The 23,396-nt window shown below is 39.2% G+C and overlaps 1 protein-coding gene across 4 annotated transcripts in view; it reads left to right on the forward strand.

The window, feature by feature from the left end:
* Window positions 1-2,813: 2,813 nt before the first annotated feature.
* The window catches only part of LOC110880324, a 28,023-nt gene continuing 7,440 nt past the window's right edge, over window positions 2,814-23,396 (forward strand). For all 4 annotated transcript variants that reach the window (XR_002559347.2, XM_022128908.2, XM_022128912.2 and 1 more), the window contains exons 1-13: window positions 2,814-3,027; window positions 3,237-3,621; window positions 5,873-5,989; window positions 16,736-16,818; window positions 18,744-18,890; window positions 18,970-19,118; window positions 19,199-19,329; window positions 19,444-19,566; window positions 19,663-19,736; window positions 21,293-21,883; window positions 21,994-22,096; window positions 22,199-22,336; window positions 22,512-22,811. Coding sequence is in view for 3 of the 4 variants with exons in the window: in XM_022128908.2 (XP_021984600.1) it covers window positions 2,906-3,027; window positions 3,237-3,621; window positions 5,873-5,989; window positions 16,736-16,818; window positions 18,744-18,890; window positions 18,970-19,118; window positions 19,199-19,329; window positions 19,444-19,566; window positions 19,663-19,736; window positions 21,293-21,883; window positions 21,994-22,096; window positions 22,199-22,336; window positions 22,512-22,811 (2,463 nt within the window). In the remaining variant the exon portion in view is untranslated. The remainder of the gene's footprint in view (window positions 3,028-3,236; window positions 3,622-5,872; window positions 5,990-16,735; window positions 16,819-18,743; window positions 18,891-18,969; window positions 19,119-19,198; window positions 19,330-19,443; window positions 19,567-19,662; window positions 19,737-21,292; window positions 21,884-21,993; window positions 22,097-22,198; window positions 22,337-22,511; window positions 22,812-23,396) is intronic.

Raw genomic sequence — 23,396 nt, forward strand, 5'->3', positions numbered from 1 at the left:
TATAAGTTTCAAAGTTCAAAGTTCTGTTTCAAAATAGTTTAAGTGTTGAAGATTAGGGGGAACAGGTCGTTCGGTCGGATGGCCGTTCGATCGGAAGGCCATTCGACTGTGTGATCCTTTTTCCCTTGCAACCATCGTAAAATTTATAAGTTTGAAATTAGCGGAGACGACGTTGTACGTATCAGGACAACAGAAAACTAACCAAGGCTCAGCCTGTCTGATCGGATGGGAATCACCCTGTTCGATCGGACGGCTGTTCCTGACAAGGTTTCATGTCTGACCAGTAATATGGTCATCTCTCCGGTGGAAATCCATTATTGAGCCGAATCCAAACTAAGGAACAAGTCCTTGGCCTGTTTTGGTTCCAGACACCACCATTTTGAGTAAAAGTTTAAGAAAGTTTGAAGGAAATATGAAATTAATCGAAAACATTTAGACTTTGTAAAGATTCGTGGTAAAACACGTAGAATCTCTTAGATCTGAGCTAAGGCTTGACGAAAATGACATCACACAACCGTTTGTACAAACCGCCATAATGACGTCATCCTCAAGAGCTCGAATCTTAGTGATTTCATGGTGAAAAGTGTGATTTTGATGAAGCATTATATGAGGAAATGTGTGTTGATGAAAATTGTACAAGAATCAAGTGGAAAACTTACAAGAATCGCCGGAAAATGGAAGAAAAGTGCCTTTGAATGGAGGAGTGCGTGCATCTGGTCGGAGGAGTCTATCACATCAGTGAAGAATGATATGACAGCTCGTATTTATAGTGCAAGAGGTGGGAAAGGCGGTGCAAGGAAGCTGGGTCGGATGGCCGTTCGGTCGAATGGCCCTCCGATCGGATGGTCATCCGATCGGATGTCCATTTGGACAGTCCAATCCGTTCAACTACTTTTCCGTCTTTGGTTCGTTTTGCGAGCTAGATTAAGTGTTGCGTTGCGTATTATTGTGTAGTATTATTACATGACAAGATTATTAACACAAAAGTTTCCATGTTTCCAAGTTTACCTAAGTGTCAAGTCTCTAGTTTCTCGTTTTACAGTCTCAAAGTTTCACAAGTCTCAAGAGTCAAGAATCAAGTATCAGAGTCAAGCATCCAGTCTCTAGTTTTAAGAATCAAGCAACTAGTATTAAGTATCAAGAATCAAGTATCAAGAATCAAGTTATCAAGAATCAAGTATCAAGAATCAAGTATCAAGAATCAAGTATCAAGTATCACCAAGATTCAAGTTTCAAAGTATCAAGATTCACAAAGTTTCAAGTATCATAAGAGTCAAGTTTCACATAGTATAAGGACTAAAATTGACAAAAGGTAAAAGTTTAGGGACGCAGGGCGTTACAACAACGCAGAAAATCTAGATTTGAGTTCAGGTTCTATCTCTCCCTAGTATCTCTCTATCTCATCCTCTACCTCTAGATCTGATCGATACTTGAGAGCAGAGCAAACAGATAGATCTGATTAAGGAGTTTGAACTTTTTGCAAAAAAAAAAATTAACTTGCTATTGTGTCATCGATTACGAAACAGGTGTAGAAAATCATCGGAGCGTGAAGACGACAGAAAACGATGGAGCGGGTGGTTGGTTGTTGGGTTTTTTAGTGTATAGATCTAAGGAATTAGGTTGTTTTAGTGTTCATTAGGGGTGTTCAAAATCGGATAATCCGGTTTTCGGATATCCGAAAATCGGATATCCGAAATTTCGGATAGTGAAATATTGACATCCGAACCCGAATCCGAAATTTCGGATATCCGATTTTCAGATATCCGAAATTTCGGATTCGGGTTCGGATATCCGAATATCCAATTTTTTATTTAATTCTTATTTTTTTATTATTTTTTAATATTTGGAACCAGATTTTTCGGATAGTTTCGGATATCCGAATATAAATTTCGGATATCTTTCGGATATTTCGGATATTTTCGGATAATTCGGATATTTTTCGGATATTTCGGATATTTTTCGGATACTTCGGATATTTTTCGGATACTTCGGATATTTTCGGATATTCGGGTATCCGAAAAAAAAAAAATTAAATTTTCGGATAATCCGATTATCCGAAAATTCTCAAAATCATTATCCGAATCCGAATCCGAATTTTCGGATTATCTGATATTCGGATATCCGAAAATTCGGATATCCGAAAATTCGGATATTTCGGATACGGGTTTTCGGATATTTCGGATTCGGTTTCGGATTCGGATTTTTTTGAACACCCCTAGTGTTCATCGATTAATTTGTTTTAATGTTCAGATCTGAGCAGCAAAATGGATGTATGATTATACTGGGATTTTAATTTTCACAAACGAGATGTTAAATATTGAATAGAAACCCACTTAGCCATAAATGATGAATGAACAACAATCACATGAAATTCAACTTGTATTATCCACAAGAGTCCTAAGTTAATTTTTAATTGTTTTATATATAATTGGTGTCTGGTTAGAAATTGAATTTATAGCGGTGATGATGGTGGTGGAACTTGGTGGGTGATGGCTAGGATACTGATGTGAGAGGGAGAGAGACTTTAGAGAGATAAATAGTAGTTTGTGGAGAGAGAGAAAGTCTTTAAACAAATAGAGAAGCAAAATTACTAATATACCCTTATGGGCAAGTCACATGTTATATTTGACCAAAAATTTTAACTTGGTTAGTACTAAAGAATATAGAGTGTAATGAGTTTTGCAAATAAAGGACTGCGGCTGTAATTATTGAAGTTAAAGGTTATCTGTTACAATCTGATACAAACGGACAAAAAGTGTAATTTACCCTTATAAAAAAATGTATTATATTATGACAATTCTACTTATGTGCCTTGGTTGGGTTCCGAAGCAGCCTTCTTCTTCTTCTTCTTCTTCCTGTTGAAGTAGCTAGGGTTGAATGCGTTCGTGTGTTTGGCGCTTGAAAAATGTCTACGAGAACAGAGCTCTTAACCCGATGGAGGCTTATTGAAGAAGAAGACGATGATGATGATGAATGCGAATTCGATAACTCTAAACAACTTCGCCTCCGTCGTCTTAAAGAAAGCTGGTCAGTATTAGCTTAGCCAGCCCCTTTCTATTCTATATCGGCATCACATCAATATATAGTTTCAATATCCACTTGTTATTCATATAATATAGATTAGATTGCAAAGCCAGATAGATAATAACTGTATCTATGGAATCGTTCATTGGCATAGAAGAAGCTTACATTGAATAATCCTTTATCTTGATTGTTTAGTGATGATTTGTATTCAGGTTCTCAGATGCATTCAACTTTTTGATTTATCTTCCTAGAGAAACACACATTTGGTGTGGCTCCTGGGATATAATGGGGCCACTTTTAGAAACATTTTACAACTACTTTAAAGACGATCGCCCGGATTCTCCTCTCAAGCTTCTATGGAAAAGAGTTTCCGAAGAATTACAAGATTGCATGCAATGCATTTGCCAGCATCATCAAGCCAAGGACACATATGCCATGGAGTATGAGTTGAGTTCCATTGGTCCTCTTCTTCATGTTTTATGCAGCCTAGATGAAGAAAGGGTTACTAATCAATTGAAACAGATCAACATGCAAATAGCACAAGGGAAGTACAACCCAGTGAAAGACAGTGCAAAAGTAATCAGCGTCATGTATGAGGTAATCTTACCCCTCCCAACTCTTCATTATTTGAGTATAACTGTCTGCCGGCTATTACAGGCATGTATCGCGTTGTAGATTCTGAATGGTTTTGCTTTTCCTTCAAATCGTTGACCAGTCAATGCATCTAACACTGTACAACTGCTTTAGTACAGCTACCCAAGAGAAGTTACATGTTCTTCTTGATCTATAGCCTCTTCATATTGGAATCTTAGGATAGTTAGTTATGCAACACCTATTCATCATGAAAGGTGTATTGGCGCGCGTAAGCTAGAGGTAGCAGAGATGAGGATGTTGAGGTGGATGTATGTGCACACTAGGTTGGACATGATAAGAAATGCGGTTTTCAGGGAAAGATTAGAGGTGACTACTATATCGGATACGATTAGGGATGAGAGGTTGAGATGGTTTGGGCATATCAAGAAGAGGCAGGCAACAACTTCAGTTAGAATCGCGCAAACTTATAGTGTGGAGGAAAGGATGAGTAGAGGCAGACCCAAACTTACTTGGTACAAGCGGATTAGGCAGGATTTGCTAGACTTGCATCTCTATTAGAGCATGGTCGAGGATAGGAGTTTGTGGTGACACAAGGTTAAGGATAGGGACTTTTAGGAGGATGATTTGGTTTTTATAGGTTCTTGCCTTAGGTGCTTAGCTTCTCAATTTATTATGGTGGCCTTTGCATGTTATCGTTGGTCTGTGTTTATATATGATGTGTTATTTGTCCTTATTATGCATTTCAGTATTATGATTGTGCGAATTTTTAGTACCTTTGTATGTTTTTTTATGACTTTTATGGTTGGATATGACTTTGTAGTTGGGGTAAAGGCGTAAAGCTTGCCTACATCTCACCCTCCCAAACCCCAGTAGTTTGGCTATGGGCTGGATTGTACCGGGTATGGTTGTTGCAACTGTTTGTTAGCTATTATAGTTTTGTAGCAGTTTCATGTTGCATTTTAGAGTCTCTTGTAGCAGTATTGAAATGCCATAAAGCTTGATTAAATTTAACAACAATAAAAAATAAATATTTATTGTCTTCACTGAAGAATCGCTCCTAAATAAATTTAACAAATAACATTTGATCTACTGGGGCCATCTCTGTTGATTTTTCTTCACATCGCAACACCAACTGTTGATTGGATCATCTTTGACTATCCTTCCCATTGGCTATCCTTAGTTGCATGAAGATTTGGTGTTGCATAAGCAATATCTTTGGGCCCGTAAAAGTCTTTCCATCTTCCAATCAACCCACCAGTTAAAATTTTTAATTTTTAGTTTATTTCGCAAGTAAAACATCAAGGATCGTGTTTTCAGTTTGGGGTTAGTTTAACTATCAGTCATAGTTATCAAAGGCGCGAAGCGCACTCAAGGCGCTTAGGCTCCGCTTAGGGCCTAGGCTATATGCACAAAAAAGCGTGGGCCTGAGAAAAAAAGCGCACCTGAATAAAATAAACTAAAAAGTTCATTAAAGCAATAAAGTACTCAAAACCAAAACCAAAATGTTCATACTCACACTTAAAAAGTCTCAGATAACAAAATACTCAAAACCAACATGTTCATATTCGAAAACAAAAGTTATAAAGAGTAAAACCTGAAAGCAAAAAAATACTGAAGAAAAAGCCCTATAAATACTGCAGAAAAAGTGGAATTTTCATACGAACTGAATATTATTGAAAGAGATTTTGATCTTTAGTGATATCATTTGTTGGTAAAAGCCCTATAAATACTGCAGAAATAGGGGAATTTATTACGAATTAATAGAGAAAAATATTAAATATCATTAGGGTTTTGGCTGCGCTATAATTACCTTGGAAGCATAAGCGCATTTACTGTGAATCGCCCAGAAAAAACGCCTAAGCGCCAAAAGCGCACGCTTTTGATAACTATGCTATCAGCACAGAAGTTTGTTAATGTGCTGCATTTTGATAAAAGAAAAAGATACACAGAAAGATGAGGGGAGGATAGTGTTTTGACTAAAATGCCCTTTACTCTTACTTTGTGAAGTGCCACATGTGACTCATAATCTATCCTACACTTCTTAGGCAATCTAAACTTCTTATTTGAACCTCCCTCATAAATAACATTCTTGAGTACGAATTTTATTGATAGCTTTATACCTGATTAATATACTTAGTTTATGCATCTTTTTAATTTTTTTGCATTACTAGCTATGTAATCTTCTTGTTATTAAACCATGACTGTCGGATATCTCGCACAATAGTTCTCAATATAACCTTTTGTTGTCTTTCAGGTGTTAATGTTTCCTGTCTTGTTGGATGACCAGTCCTTGGCCACTGAGTTTCAGATATTTATGGAAAGAGTTGAGGATTCACATGAACTCACTTTGGCAGGCCATCAACAATACCCGGTACAACATTATCTATATTACAATTACCAACCTATGTGAATAGTATTTTGACTTTTCTTTTTTCAATTTTTTTTCTTTTTTAGTTTTTGTACATTTATATACTTTACCCTCAGCTTTTAGCATTTTACATTTACAGCCCCTTAACTTTTAAAGACTTTGTAATCAAGTTTATGTGTTTTTTTTATGTAGGTGTCGGTATAAATTTAAGTTTTGATTTACGTTTCGACGTAAATTTTTCCCTAAAATGAGTTGGGTCAAATATTATACGTTTTTATGCTTATTATTATTAGCACAATCAGTTTATATTATAGATTATTCTGTATATTTTGTATTTTTAGGAATTATCATCGTTTCCTTATAGGGTGCTATAGTTAGCTGTATTTCTCCCTATATAAAGGGCCTTTGTATTCAGTTGTGATCATTAATAAACAATGTAAACTGAATTTGTATTATATTGTGATGAAATTACATAATGAAAGATCTAGTATATATAGACAAGAAGAGGAAAACCCTAAACACATTTAACTAAGCTAGGGCCGGCCCAAGGCCTTAATGACTTCGGTTAATACTCCCCCTCAAGCTAATGGCGGGAACTGACTTTAAGCTTGGTCTTTAGTAAAGCAAATCGATCAGTCGGAAGTGGTTTTGTGAAAATGTCTGCAATCTGATCCTTTGTAGATATGAATCTAACCATCAGTTGACCCCGAGCAACACGTTCACGAACAGTGTGATAATCAACTTCAATATGTTTGGTTCTAGCATGGAAAACTGGATTTCTGGAAAGATAAGTAGCTCCCAAGTTATCACACCAAAGGGTAGGAGCAGCCTTCATTATAACATGTAACTCACGAAGAAGAGTTTCAAGCCAAACAAGCTCTGAGACGGTATCGGCCATAGCTTTGTATTCAGATTCGGTTGATGACCTCGATACAGTCTTTTGTTTTCTGGCAGACCAAGACACTAGATTATTCCCGAGATAGATGGCAAATCCCCCCGTGGATCGACGGTCATCAGGGCAACCAGCCCAATCTGCATCTGAGTAAGCCTGAATGTAACTGTTATGCGAATCAGCATAGGCATGAAGATGAATCGGTGATGAATGAGAGATCAGCAAACCATGATTGATAGTTCCAAGAAGAAACCGCAAAATCCTTTTAACCGCAGACCAGTGATTTTCTGTGGGAGAGTGCATGAACTGACAAACCTTATTAACAGCAAAGGAGATGTCTGGACGAGAGAGAGTGACATACTGTAATGCACCCACAAGTTGGCGATACCGTACCGGATCCGAGAAGGCTGGACTGTCACCAAGAGACAGGGATGATGTGGTAGTACAAGGAGAGTGAACAGGTTTGGCCGACAACAAATTTGCACGAGCAAGTATATCCTGAATATATTTCCGTTGAGATAAAATAATATCAGAACCCTGACGCACAACCTCCACACCGAGAAAGTAAGACAAAGGGCCCATATCTTGTAAAGAAAAGGTGGCGCCAAGACGTTTTACAACCTGATCAATAGCCCTGTCATTGTTCCCTGTAAGAATAATGTCATCAACATAAACGAGCATATAAAGAAGTGTCCCATGATGTGAATATATAAACAGTGAAGGATCCGTTTTAGAGCCATAGAATCCAAGCGAACCAAGAGCCGAACAAAGCCGTTCAAACCAGGCCCGAGGAGCCTGCTTAAGACCGTAAAGGGAACGGCGAAGCAAACACACATGATCTGGGTAATGAGGATCAACAAATCCTTGAGGCTGCTGCATATACACTGTTTCCTGCAAATTACCATTTAGAAAAGCATTTTGAACATCTAATTGTCTGAGTGACCACTTCTGAGTAACTGCCAAAGATAAGACGGTGCGAATGGTAGCAGGTTTCACAACAGGACTAAAAGTTTCGTTATAATCAACACCCTCTTGTTGATTGTATCCCTTGGCAACTAAACGTGCTTTATATCGACTGACCGCCCCTGTTTGATCACGTTTAATCCTGTACACCCATTTGCAATTTATAACATGATAATTTGGATCACGAGGAACTAATGTCCATGTTCCATTCTTTAATAGTGCAGAGAACTCTTCGGCCATAGCCTTACGCCACTGAGGATTGCCATTTGCGTTGGTAAAGGTTACGGGTTCGGTTTCTGGCGCAGTGGTTGCATGATAAGCGGAAGGATTATATTTTTGTGGAGGTTTCACGTTTTGACGAAGGTGGCTGGGACGAGCACGATTTGAGTTAGGAGGCGGCTGATTTGAATCTGTTTGTGAGGTAGAAGACGGCTGAGTGGAAGTGGGTTGAGACTGATCCGTGGAAGTGAATTTATTGAATGCGGGAATTGTGGATGATGTGCGACGGGAATAGGTTTGTAGTGGTGGAGATGGAGGCTGCCCGACAGGAGCCGATGAGGAAGTTTCAGGAAGCGGCGGATCAGGAAGGTCAGCCACCGGAGATGCGGTTGTGTGAGGAGATGAAGGTGGAGATGAAGAAGCTGCTGCACTGGTTTGTGGCGGAGTAGGTTGTTCGGTTGGAAAAGTAGGACCATCCGGGTAAGAGGAGACATACGGATTAGAGGTGGGTGTAGGTTGTGTTGTTGGTTCAGATGGCGGTGTATGGAAAGGAAAGGCACTTTCAATAAACCGAACGTGACGCGCGATGTACAAACGTTCATGAATCGGATCGAAGCAGCGATAGCCATGATGGGATGGACTATAGCCTAGAAAAACACACGAGACGGAGCGGAAATCCATTTTGTTTGGATTGTACGCACGGAGATGGGGAAAGCATTGGCATCCAAAAACCCGTAAAAAGGAGAAGTCGGGTTGAATTTTAAAAAGGTGTTCAAAAGGAGAAAGGTTGGCGGTGGTTCTAGATGGCATTCTATTGATTAGATAAACCGCGGTGTCATATGCAAAATGCCAAAAACGAGAAGGCACACGAGATTGGGCCATGAGAGTAAGGCCCGTTTCAACGACATGTCGATGTCGTCGTTCAACCGTGCCGTTTTGCTCACTGGTGTGAGGACACGAGATACGATGATTTATGCCAATTTGTTTAAAAAATGAAGAGAGTTGTCGGAACTCTCCTCCCCAATCGGATTGTACCGCTTTAATTTTAGTGGAGAACTGTCGTTCAACCATTATTATAAAACGTTTAAAAGTGTCTAGTACATCCGATTTTTGTTTTATGGGAAAAATCCACATGAATTTTGTAAAGTGATCAACGATTAGGAGAAAGTAATTGTGGCCATCAAATGAGGGTACAGGAGCAGGACCCCAAACATCACAAAAGAGTAGATCAAATATATTAGATGTTTTATAATCAGAAGGTGGTAAATGCAACTTTGAAGATTTTCCAATTAAACATGATTCACAATGAATGTTAAAAGACTTGTCTAGTACAGGTAAATCAAATTTTGAAATCATAGAACGGAATAAACTAAAATGAGGATGCCCTAATCGTTGATGCCATGTGGTTGTGGAAGCTTTATTTGCTGAAAAAGCGACTTTAGGAACTGGCTGCGAGAACGGAAAGCGAATGGAGTAGAGCCCATCGTTACTTGGACCCGTGAGGAGGGTATGATGTGTAAACGTGTCCTTCACACAAAAAAAGGTAGAGTGAAATTCAAAATAGACATTGTTATCAAAGCAAAATTTTTGGACAGAAAGTAAATTTTGTTTGATATCTGGAACATGAAGAATATTCTTTAGGTGATAGGTTTTAGATGGGGAAAAGATTTTTTTTGTAACCAATGTGAAGAATAGGAAGACCCTTACCATTACCAACGTGCAGGTTGTCCTCACCGAAGTAAGACTGGGCAGAATCGAACCCTTGCATATCTGGAGAAACATGTGAATTTGAGCCGGTATCTGTAATCCAAGATTGTGAGTTTTGAGACCTGAAATCAGTAAAGTTAGAGATAGGTTGCCTTGAACGAATAGTAGATGGGTCCCTGTTTGGGCAATGGGTAGGAAGATGGCCAATGCCACACCTATTACACGACCCGTACACAGTGTTTTGATTTGATGCCCATGAAAACTGTGAAGAACCTCCTCGGTTGTAAGAAGTGCCCCTTGATTGAGTGAAACGACCACCACGACCACCACGATTGAAACCATTACCCCCACGGCCCCTACCACGAGAGGTGTAGTAGGCCGACGGGCTGGAGGAGGAGCCTCCATTAGAATTGGCCGTGGATGCAGAAGATGAAGATGATTGTGGTTGAAGCTGAAAACCTAACTTTGTAACAAGTTGTTGAAGACTTTGCAGTGTTTCATCAGGAATGGATGACGATGGTGTAGTATGAGCTGTAAAGGCATGGACCGGAGGAACATCAGAGATTGGCTTCTTGATCATGTACTCGTGATCAGCAAGAAGCGCAGGGAGTTCAGTGAAGACAGCAGTGTAGTCACGAGAAAAGAGAATCTGTTTGACTCCATTATATTCTTCACGTAAACCTGAAACAACAAGCATTAGTATATCTTTTTCATCCATAGGTTTACCGATGTTTGCAAGAGCGGTGGCGTATTCTTGTGCTCGATCAAGATACGCAGTTGTAGTTTCATCACCATGCATCTGTAAACGTAAAAACTGGGATCTGATAGTAAATTCTCGAGCCGATGTTTGTGGTGCATAGGTTCGGCGGAGTGCTTCCCATAATTCACGAGAAGTTTTTGTGGTCTGCACATGTTGAAAGCACTTTTCTGAGATTGTGGAAGAGATCAGCATGCGGATGTGTGCATCATTCGATATCCATGCTCGATGACCAGGGTTAGGGACTGATTCAGATGTCTCTGAAGATGATTTTTCGGTTAAAGGAGGCTGGACCAGTTCTGGCGGGCAGGGTATGGAGCCATCAACGTATCCGAATAAATCGTTTGTGACAAGAAAAGGATGAATCATGGCCTGCCAATTGGCATAGTTTGTGGGTGTAAGGGTAATGTGAGAGTTATTTGCTGTTTTATCTGCTTTGGTGAAGGGGGTAATAGGAGGTGTCATGGCTGCAAGATGGAGGACGATCGGTGAAGAAAGCCGATCGAAAAAGAAAGGTTAAGAGAGGCAGAGATGTCGGCGGCAATTAGGTTAGACTGGCTCTGATGCCATAATAAACAATGTAAACTGAATTTGTATTATATTGTGATGAAATTACATAATGAAAGATCTAGTATATATAGACAAGAAGAGGAAAACCCTAAACACATTTAACTAAGCTAGGGCCGGCCCAAGGCCTTAATGACTTCGGTTAATAATCATCAAGAAATATAATACCATAAACCACTTTTATGGTATCAGAGCTTCGGTTCCGGTAAAAACCCTACAACCGCCGTCGATACCCTATACCCTTCTCGTCGATCTTCAACCATGACCAAAGAAACGCCTGAATCTTCCAACCCGCACCCTCTCTTCATCCCGCATATTCTGTAACAAACATACAGACTAAAATCCGCACCCTCGACGGCAAGGTCACATACACATCCTGGATTAAACTTTTCAAACTCCATGCAATAGCCTATAAAGTCTTAAACCATATCGATGGTACTGAAGCACCTGCAGAGACTGATGAAACCTATTCAACATGGAAGGAATTAGACGCTTTGGTATTGCAGTGGATTTATAGCACCGTATCTGACGATCTTTTGGTTCGGGTCCTTGACTCCGACTCTACCACTAGGAATGCCCGGGTCAAGCTCAAAAAGATTTTCCTCAGCAACAAGAAAACCAGTGCTGCTGCTTTGGAGACTAAATTCTGCACCCTCACTCTTGGTGCTTGTTCATCCACGGATGATTATTGTCAGAAGAAGCTGAAAGAACTTGCTAACCAATAACCAATTGGAAGATGTTGATCACCAAGCTCGCCTCGTCCTAGATTTGGTTCGGGGCCTGCCAGCAGAATACGACACAACGGCCTCCCTAATCAACCAAAACAATGCTTATTGGGATCTTGCTCGTAGTATGTTAGAGGATGAAATCATCTGTTTTGAGGCCCGTCAAAACCCTAATTCCATTATCTTGGTTGCTCAATCCACACCCTCTCCACAGAATCCGCAACCATCTCAAGTTCTTAACCCATTCCGAATCCGAACCAACAACAATACTCTAATCAGAATCAATATTCTAGTCGGTCTCGAGGACGCGGACGCGGACAGGGGTACCATCGTGGTGGTCGGGGACGAGGTGGCAGTCGTTCTCAGGGTAACACAAACACTTCATGGAACTCACAGACTCCGGGTTACCCGAATTGGGCCTGGTGGAATACACTACCTTGCTCATATCCGACGCAGCCCAACTGGCGGCCCAGTAGCCCGTTTCAGCAACCAACGCAACCTTCAAGCCCGTTTCAGAAATTTTTGGGCCAATCTGGCCCACAATCGAACCATCAGGCCTTATATGCTCCTGCAGACTACACACCTTAAGCCTAGTACGGTACCCAGCAGCCCAATACAGACGCCTTAAACTCGTCAGATTTGCATCCTGCCTTCTCCACCATGCAACTAAATCTTGGATACTGGGGCGACCTCCCTTCTCACTTTGGACCAAGGTAAAATGTCTGTTCCCTCATCTTTTCCTATACGCACTAAAATTCTTGTTGGCAATGATAATTGTCTATTGATACATGGCTCAGGCACTGGCTTTCATAAAATCCACGACCGCAGATGCATGTTGCCAAACATTCTTTATAGCCCATCTGTTACTAAAAACCTTATCTCTGTTAGACGTTTCACTCGTGATAATAATGTTTCCATTGAATTTGACCCTTTCGGTTTTTTATTGAAGGATCTCAAAACTAGACGCATCCTTTCCCGTCACAATAGTACCGGGGATCTCTATCCAATTACACCACCACAACTTTCGCCTCAAGCTTGTTTTCTTGCATCACCATCCTTACCATGGCAATATGGCATGGTCGTCTTGGACATTCATGCGCTCAAGTTTTAATATTTTAAGTCGTCGGCTTAATTTTTCATGTAATAAAGACAAATCCACTAGTATCTGCAATTCTTGTCAACTATTTAATAGTAAACGACATCACCTATACTTAGCAAAACTGGATATAAATACTATATAGTTTTGATTGACAGTTTTTCACACTTTATTTGGGTCTATCCTCTCAAATATAAATCCAAGACTTTCCCCGCTTTCGTCAAATTTCACCGTCTCATACTCACTCAAATACTCAATTAACCTACACATCAAAACTTTTAAGTGTGATTTAGGAGGTGAATTCGATAACCATGCCTTTAAACAATTTGCCCACCAAACTGGTCTACTTTTTTCGGTTTTCATGTCCACAAACATTATCACAAAACGGTCGGGCCGAACGCATGATTCGACATTTTAATGACATCATCCGTTCCCTACTTATTCACGTCAATCTCTCACCGATGTTTTGGGTTGAAGCGCTTCACACAGCCGCTTACCTCCATGATATTACTACCAAGCAAACAATTGAATTTTTTCACACCAACCTTCGCCTTATATCCAGAGTTATCAAAAGCGCACGCTTTTGGCGCCTAGGCGAATTTTTTGAGCGATGCGCATTAATTGCGCTCCTGATTCCTAGGTAATTTTAGCACACAATTAATACTGAATTGCTGATAAATATTTTTTTAATTTGTAAATTCCTGATGTTCTGGAGTATTTATAGGGAGATTTCCAGCCGATTATATCTCTAATAATCCGGATCTCAGTTTGAATTCTTCGATTAGTATATTTCTGATTTAATTCTACATGTTCCTGATAAATAGGGATATTATTTTTATAATTTGTAAACTCCTCATATTCTGCAGTGTATTTATTTCTGATTTGATATTGTTCCTATTCTTTACCAGCTGATTATTCAGTTCTTTTGCGTTTCTTTTGGCTTTCAAGTTTTACTCATTATTACTTTAGTGAATCTTTTGTTTTTGAGTTTGAGCATTTTGGTTTTAAGTATTTTGTTATCTGATACTTTTTAAGTGCTATGAACATTTTGGTTTTAAGTATTTTGTTATCTGTGACTTTTTAAGTGCTAGTATGAACATTATTGTTTTGGTTGAGTACTTTATCCCTTAATGAACTTTTTAATTTTTTATTTAAGTGCGTTTTTTTTCTCGGGCCCACGCTTTTTTTGCGCCCATCGCCTAGGCCCTAATCGGAGCCTATGCGCCTAGAGTGCGCTTCACGCCTTTAATAACTATGCTTATATCTCCGCCACCCGGAATATGACCATTTAAGGGTATTTGTTTGTGTCTATTACTCGGACACCTTTACTACCCAACCACACATACTTCATCCCCGTTCCATTCGGTGTATTTCCTTGGTTACCCTCCAGATTTTCGTGGGCATCGATGCTTCGACCCTACCACGGGTAAAGTTCATGTTTCTCGACATGTGACTTTTGACGAAACCGTGTTTCCCTATACTATCCTTACCTCACCATGGTCCTACAACTCTCTAGACGTACAAATCCCCGATATGTTCGTTTTCCGTTCACCGCCTCCACCCAGACCCTCCGTTAACGCCCCATTCCTCATTACATACTTGCGTAGACCTTGTCCTACCTCACAACCAACCCAACCAGCCCATTTCGTCCCACCAGACCCACCCACGTCCGCCACAACCCCACCCACGTCCGCAACAGTCGGCCCGAATTCCGGTCCAGCTCCCTCCACCACGCATCCACACTCTACCCCATTTATTCAAACCGGAAACATGCATCCTATGGCCACCCGCTCCAAAACCGGCTCCCTAAAACCTCCGGTTCATCTCAACCTACATACCACGACCATCTCCCTTGTACCCACTACTTATGCCAAAGCTTTTGCTGACCCATATTGGTTACATGCTATGCAAACAAAATTTAATACGTTACAGGAAAATGATACATGGGAACTCGTTCCCCGCTCGGTTGACAGACCTGTTTATCGATGTATGTGGTTGTTTCGCCACAAGTTTAAATCAGATGGTTCTTTAGAGTGTTACAAGGCACGATTGGTCGTTAATGGTAAACCTCAGACTGTTGGTGTTGATTGTGATGACGCATTTAGTCCGGTTGTCAAACCGGCAACCATCCGTACAATCCTCTCTCTAGTGGTCTCACGTTCTTGGCCTATTCATCAGTTGGATGTTAAGAACGCCTTTTTACATGGGAACTTGAATGAAACTGTGTTTATGCATCAACCACCGGGCTTTGTTGATAACAGGTACCCTAACTTTGTATGTCGATTGAAGAAATCACTGTATGGTCTCAAACAAGCTCCTCGGGCATGGTACACGTGTTTGCTTCATTTGTCTTACAACATGGATTTCGTAACAGTGTGTGTGATAATTCATTGTTTATCTATACTAAGGGAGCTGCTACCACTTATTTGTTACTTTATGTCGATGACATCGTTTTCACTGCATCGACTGATGAGCTTCGTCATGATCTTATTCGCCTTCTCTCACGAGAGTTTGCTATGATGAATCTTGGCGATTTACACTATTTTCTCGGTATTAAAGTTACCCGACATGCACATGGCTTTTTTTTTTTTAATCTCAGTCTCAGTATGCCAAAGACATTCTTCCACGTGCTTCAATGTCTTCGTGTAAGCCTTGTGCCACACCGGTAGATTTGTCTGCCAAACTCAGTGCTACAGATGGTCCCCTATTTCATGATCCCACTTTATATCGCAGTTTAGCAGGCACTTTACAGTATCTTACTTTCACACGCCCTGATATCACTTATGCAGTTCAACAGGTTTGCTTGTTTATAAATGAACCGCGTGACCCACATTTTGCGTTCATGAGCACTTTATTTACAGTCAGACTACGGTCTACGGGTTGTTAAAACAGCTATTCATTCTCTAGCAGCTTATTCAGATGCTGGGTGGGAGGATGTCCAGATTCAAGCCGTTCCACAAGTGGGTATTGTGTCGTTTTAGGCGGCAATTTGGTTTCATGGTTATCCAAGCGCCATGCTACAATTTCTTATTCCAGTGCTGAAGCAGAATATCGTGGGGTTGCTAATGCAGTTACTGAAGCCACATGGATTCGGTATCTATTGCTCGAATTACATGTCCCCCTTACAGAAAGCATCAATGGTTTATTGTGATAACGTGTCGGCCGTTTATTTATCAGATAATCCAGTTCAACATCAACGGACCAAACATATTGAAATAGACATTCATTTTGTTCTTGAAAAGGTCCGTATTGGCCACATTCGAGTGCTTCATGTTCCAGCCTCCTTGCAGTACGCCGACATCTTTACCAAAGGCATTTCACGACAACTATTTCATTCCTTTCTGTCCAGTTTGAGCGTTTGTTCGCGCCCGCTCAAACGGAGGGGGAATATTAGCACAATCAGTTTATATTATAGATTATTCTGTATTTTTAGGAATGATTATCGTTTCCTTATAGGGTGCTATAGTTAGTTGTATTTCTCCCTATATAAAGGGCATTTGTATTCAGTTGTTGTCATCAAGAAACATAATACATAAACCACTTTTAGTTATTATGTACGTTATCGGTTGGTCTGTGTTTTAGCATAATTTTTTCCCCCGGAATTGAGTCGGTTCAAATATAATATGTTTTTGTGCTTATTTTTATGTGCGTTATCAGTTGATCTACGTTTTGATTAGACGGTACATATTTGATGTACTTTAGGTTTCAACACGGCGGCAACGTGCGGGGCAACTTTCTAGTTAATATACACTTATTATCTCTTTTTGGTCATAACAGCTTTTTTTTTTCAACCGCATTGAGTGTTTTCTGATGGGATATGTAGGGAGTTTATGCGCTACTTTTCCTCAAGACCAGGAGGTGTCGTTCTATAGGGTTTCGCTTAGCTGGAAACATGGGAAAGTTGAGGTATAGTTTCTGGTCGCTTTATGTTTGAATGTCCTGAGTAGTGACCTGTTTTTTATTTTTATTTTATATATATTTTTTAATTTTTTCATATAATGAAATAATTGTGCCATCTTGAGATCACTCTAGAGCTCATTTGTAAGTAAAATGAAGTAGTATGGGAAACTAATTAATAAGAAGCAGTTAGGAGAGTAGTTAGAACTAAAGAGCCCATGCATGGAAAAACTTTTGCAACTAGCAAACAAGTTAGATTAGTTATTTCATTATCTTATTTAGAAGGTATCCGATTGGCTCATATTCTACCTGTGATGAAACTTTATAATATCATCGCGGTATTGCTGCCCACACACCACCATTGGATCTTGCTGAGTCACTGGAATACAAAAAATCACCCATAATCCTTTTTGACCCTATGTTGCCACTCACGGCCGCCGACTAATTTCAAATCCTAAAAACAGTTTGGAAACAGAAAAATTAGAAAGCTCGCTTCATGCTCCAAATACAAGTCGTTTTTCGACCTTAGCTTGTGGGGGAGTGTAAGCAGACTGTGGTGGCGGCTAGGGTTTCAGAGAGCTGGTTGTTTATGCTACTAAACCCTGATGAGAGAAGGTTGTTTGTGCTAGGGTTTTTGACGAGTACTGTGTGTGGCTATTGTGGATTGCTTGTGGTGGCGACTAGGGTTTCTGAGCCAGATTGTTTTTGCTACCCGGTGAAAGCAGGGTGTTTATGCTAGTTGGTGGCGGCTAGGGTTTAAAAATGCAGGCTGCATCTCATTAGTTGAGACACGGCTTGTGGTGGAAACTAGGGTTTTGAGGCAGTTGTGGTTGGCTGCTAGGGTTGTGAAGAAACATGGGTCTCATATATAGTCCAATAACAAGTGAAAGCTTTTAATGGGCATACAAATATCTAATATCTGTTCCCAATATAATGTTAGTTGATTCATGACACACATATTAGTTCCTAGTTTTGGCCATTAGTTTTAGTAGAACATGCTATAAGTTGTTCTTAGTTTTGCCCAACTTCAGTTATGCATTCTTAATCTGTCCAACTGAAAGTTCTAGGCCTTCACTCTGGTAGCACATTGTTAGCAGTTCTCATTGAAAAGTCTCGAGAGATGTTGTGATTACAACTAACCTGGTATTGTTAGGATCGTTAGGATTGAACACACACACGAAAGCAATAAAACGACACGAAGATTTTTAGTGGTTCGGTCGGCTGACCTACGTCCGCTGTGCTGCAACTAGGGTTTCTTTATTATTCAGGTGCTCAATGAATTACAAGTACAAAGCAATGTCTATATAGAGACTAGGGTTAGGAAACTTAATTCCCAAGTTAGGCCCAAGCCCACATAGAGATAACTAGGGTTAGGAAACTTACAAGTACAAAGCAATCTTTATATAGAGACTAATCTAGGGTTAGGAAACTTAATTCCCAAGTTAGGCCCAAACCCACGTAGAGATAACTAGGGTCGGCTAAATTACAACCCTAATTTAACTGCCAAATAAAAGATGTGTGGGCCGACCCAAGGCTAGGGCCAGCTGCCCTCCCTTGATCGGGCTTCCACACCAATTCTCCCAATAGGTATTCTTATTATAATTGACATTTTCTAGATCTAGACAAAATTTAGTTTTAGTAGAACCTGCTAAACATCATCATCCTTCAAATATGGCTTGATCGTGTATTGGTTTGTGCAAAGGCACCTATTTGTCATTGTGCTATGGGCTAGGCAAAATTGTGCCACGGGTCCTGGTCTTTGCATATATTGTGCGTTTTGCGCAAGTAAATTTGAATTGTTGATCTTTATAGACAGGTGTGGCAAGAGCTTGATGTATGATGGTAGTCCTTGTTTGTTAACTTTACTTCTTTTTTATATCATCAAGAAGTGTGATTGCAGGAATGTTTCTAATTGCTGTTAACTTTCTCCCCAGGAGTGCAGAGGATTTGGATCCTCTGCAGCCCCTGCTCAAGAAATGCATTGTATTTTTAGAAACAGAAGTGGTGCCTACAAGTTCTGAGAGCTCAAGGCCAAGGATGCAGCTGGATCGTGCAACTGTATGGCTTGGAATCAAGGCATTGTAGGGAGCAGTAGCTTTCATTAATAGTATTCTTGATGCCATCATTTCTTATAATTCTTTTTTACTCTTTATTATAAAGGCTCGGGTTTCTAGAGCCTCATGCTTTTGAAGAAGGGATTTTGGAGCGCTATCCCAGCTTTCTGAGTATTGTTCTCAACCATATTTCTGGCGATTCTCTTGAATTCTCTTATGCAATCAACTGCCTAAGACTACTTTTTGATATGCTTGGTATTTCTTTTTCGCTCGTATATCTCTAATTTAGAATAATAGTTGATTGCATGCTTAGTTCTGTTTTTTTTTTTTTATAGGATGTAAGCTCTGGTTAAGGGCAACACTATCACCAAGTGTAATGCGTGACACACTACTGGGTCAGTGTTTTCATACTCAAGATGAGAAGAGCCACAAAGAAATATTTGATCTTTTTCCACCTTTTCTTCAGGCATGCTTCTGTGCTATTATACTTGTGTTATAATTTCTAGTCTACTGTGATTTTCTGTTGTTGAAAACAATGCCAGTAGATGGGATTAATAAAGTATGCATCCTATTTCCGCAGTCGCTTGAGGCTTTGCAAGATGGGGAACATAAAAAACAACGCAGACATTTTCTCTACTTTCTTCTGCATCAAGTAACTGTAAGCAGCAACTTCAGCGCTCTAATGAGAAAAAAAGCCTGCCAGGTATCTGTTTTTTTGTTATATTGACATGTATGTATAATAGATACACTTGTCATATATGATCTTTGCATTGCCTTGATTGCTAAATTTTGTTTGCAGATTGCTCTTCTCATTATCCACCGAGGTTACAAGATGAACCCTTCTTGTCCGCCTTTTGAATGTGCACACATGTGGTATGCAATCTTTGTATTATATATATATATACTAGTATTAAGCCCCTGCATTGCAGCGGTTGTCGTAAAACTGTGTCAAGTAGTATCAATGATATATCTTTATCAGCGATCACAAACACCGGAAAACTCGTAAAAACAAAATAAATAAAAACGGAAAAAAAAACAAAGCCGAACGAAAAGCAGACGTAAAATCTTTGAAATTACGCACGCTCGTTGCAGAGAAATTAAATCGAAACGTAAAACATAGAAAAAATAACTAAGTTAATCCAGGACCCATGCGTTGCGACGAACATGTTAAACGGAGAAAAATAGATGTGTTTTGACGGGCCAAACGGGAAAAATATACGAAAAATGCTGAACCCCAAACGCACGTTGCGGTGCGTTAACTCACAAAAATTAGAACGAAACGAAAAGCTTAGGAATGATGAAAAGTATGGTGGAACAAAATTGAAAATTAAAAAGAGTTGGGGTTAAATTGGAAAAGATGAAAAGCTTTAGATTAATAAGTAAAAAAAAAAAACAAAGGGTCTAAATTGCAAAAGTATGAAAGTTTTGGGTAATATTATTAATAAGTAAAAAAACAAAATATTAATAATTTATTTGATATTAGATTTAAATATTTATAATATTATTAATTGGATTTATGAATATTAAACTAAAGATAACGATAAAGATAACGATAAGTGATATTTATATATATTGGTTATTAGTATTAAAAGAAATATATTATATATTATTAAATAAATGTAAATAAAATTTATGTGGTTGAAAGAGAGAATGCCATGTGGCATTATTTGTAGTCTTTTATTAATATTTAGATATATTAAAAGCAATGGGTTTTATATCCTTGTGTCACTTGGTATGCCGTTCTTAGTAAGTCAAGCTAATTTAGAGAAACATGCATTAACTATGTATATTTATGACATTTTGTGTAACAATGTCAAACTTTATAATACTAAATTGACATTAAAATATAATATTTTAGCACACAAGCACATAAGTAAGGGCTCACTTGTCGCCTAGGTGCAATGTAACATGGTCTAGTCTGACCTGCGTCTATAGGCTGCAACTAGGGTTTGATTTATTATTGAGGTGATTAGAAATTGCATAGGCCTAGACATCTAATTATACTAATAGATTAGGGTTACAATCTTGATTAACAAGGAATCCGTAAATTAGGCAACTTGCCTAACACCCCCCCCCCAACTACACACACACACACACGGTTTGGGCTAGGGCCGGACTTTCATCTGTTTAGCAAGTCACCGGACCTAAAAATCTATAAAACCGGGGGGTCGAAAACGTATATACCCAAAAATTTCTATATGAAAACTACGTACTCTCCACTACTGAGCGAAGAGTTCGGTGGGTCGGCCGCCCTACTTAAGCTTTGCCCATGGTGGCAGGATCGTTATCATTATGGCCAATTGGCCATGGTGCCTTGTCTAGTTGGCTAGTTCGTCTGTTTATCATGATTTTGTTATTAGCTTTTACCAGTGTAATGTTTTTTGATTACTGTAGTTGTTATGAGATGATATCTGATTTTTCTGGCACAGGGGTCCTTCTCTGGTGGCATCTCTCAAGGATTCATCACTATACAGTTCTCTTAGACAACCTGCTTTTGATTTGATCGAAACTATCTTAGTCTCTGATGCATCTGCATTAGTGTCTTCTATTCTACACTATCAAATACACAAAGGTGTTGATAGGAATAAGGTTGAGTTTAAAGATGAAGATGGGAATGAAGGCCTATTTGAAGATGACGTTGAAGAAAAGGACACCAGTACCAGTTGTTGGAGTGAATTCAGCGTTCAGGGTCAAACTGCAGCATCGGAATTTGGGGTGTGGATGTGCATTCCAATGCTATGGGTCGATGTTTTAGTTGAAATTGATCCTGCAGTTCTACCAGTATCATTTTCTAAGGCGGTTTCATGGGCTTTATCTCGTTTTTCTATGGTTGAACCTGAAAGTAACACTGAGACGGCTCTTCCAGTTGGACATTGGTTAACCACTCGTGCTCCAGAGGTATCACGTCTATTAGGGTGGAGAACACCATCTGGTTTTGATGACGGTGGGGATGGAGAAGAATCGAAAAACTCAGTCAAGGTCATAACAATGTGCATCCCATTAATCAGAACATTTAGGAGGTTAATTTTTAAATGCTGCATGCCCCTTAAATCTATGTTCAAGCGCTGTATCATTGCATGGTGAACACCAGAAGCATCATATTTGTTGATATTTTATCGTTTTAGCACAGGTTAACATCCCATTTTATTACAAGAATGGAGCAAGGGAAGCAATGGACTTGGGAGCCAAGGATGGCTGAAAGCTTAATCCTTTTGCTTGTTGATCCCGATGATGTAAATACTTTCCCTAAAGTCATTCATTTTGTAACCATCATCTACATTATTTTGTTCTGCCTGTAATGATCTGTCGTTATGAGACTTATGTTTTGGTTGCAGAATGCAAGGCAAGTGGGTAGACGTATTCTTGAACAAGTTGCAAACACAAGGGGCCTTCTTTCTTGTTTGCAGTTTCTATGTTCATGCTCTGCGTCAATATCATCACTATATCTTGGTCTGAAACATGCTCGGGAATTGGTAGTTTTCTCTCTCTTTTTATCAGCAGTGTGCATATATGTTTTTCTACGCTCTGATGCTTTTAGCGTGCTAATTAATTATAGATAGTGTAGTAATATGATCATGGAATGCTAAATGATTTATCCAGTAATTTAAGATGTATGAATTTATTATTATTATTTTTGTGTCCTTTCAGCTTCTTTTGAATCCGGTGCTGCAAACATTTCAAAGTGTACATCATTTCTTTTTTGTACTTTGCAAACTACTTAAGGAAGGGGTACCAGCTGGCCAAAGCAATGACCATAGTAGCTTAAAGTTGTCATCTCAAGGTGGATTTCTACAGCAGCCTACATTTGAGTCCATTGACGGAAACTCGTCAAAGTTTGATTTCACACATTGGGAAAAGTTCAGTTGCTTAGTATCAGAAGTTGCATGGACATCTTTTTGCATATGTTTGTCTGAAGGGAAGACATTCATCGACTATAAGATCTCACAGGTACAATTATGTTTCATTTGTCAGTCTTATACACATGTATATATGTGATTTGCATGTATGGAAATGGCTAGAGCCTATCAGCTTTATATTGAAGACTATCCACTATTTGCACTTGTTTGGAATGATATCTAATATGTTTGATCATCTAACCACACACACACATATACTGCTGTCTCTTTATCATGGTTGTAACGCTAGTCGAGCGATTGGGTACCAACTAGGGATTAATCGGATTGGAATTTATATGTAACTTCTCAAACTTATATATATATAGGTAGAGGATCCTGTACATTAATCCAGAAGTGTGAGAAGTGTATTATAACACTATATATAACACTATATAACACCATATAAACACCGTATAACAATATGTAACACCATATAGCACCATATAACACTATATAACACTATATAACAAATATAACACTATAGTTTGTCTGATAGCATGTCTGTGATAGATGCATAGTGTTATATATTGTTATATAGTGTCATATAGTGTTACATAGTGTTATATGGTGTTATATGGTGTTACATAGTGTTATACGGTGTTTATATGGTGTTATATAGTGTTATAATACACTTCTC

This window comes from Helianthus annuus, chromosome 9 (assembly GCF_002127325.2).
Source record: "Helianthus annuus cultivar XRQ/B chromosome 9, HanXRQr2.0-SUNRISE, whole genome shotgun sequence".
NCBI lineage: Eukaryota > Viridiplantae > Streptophyta > Magnoliopsida > Asterales > Asteraceae > Helianthus > Helianthus annuus.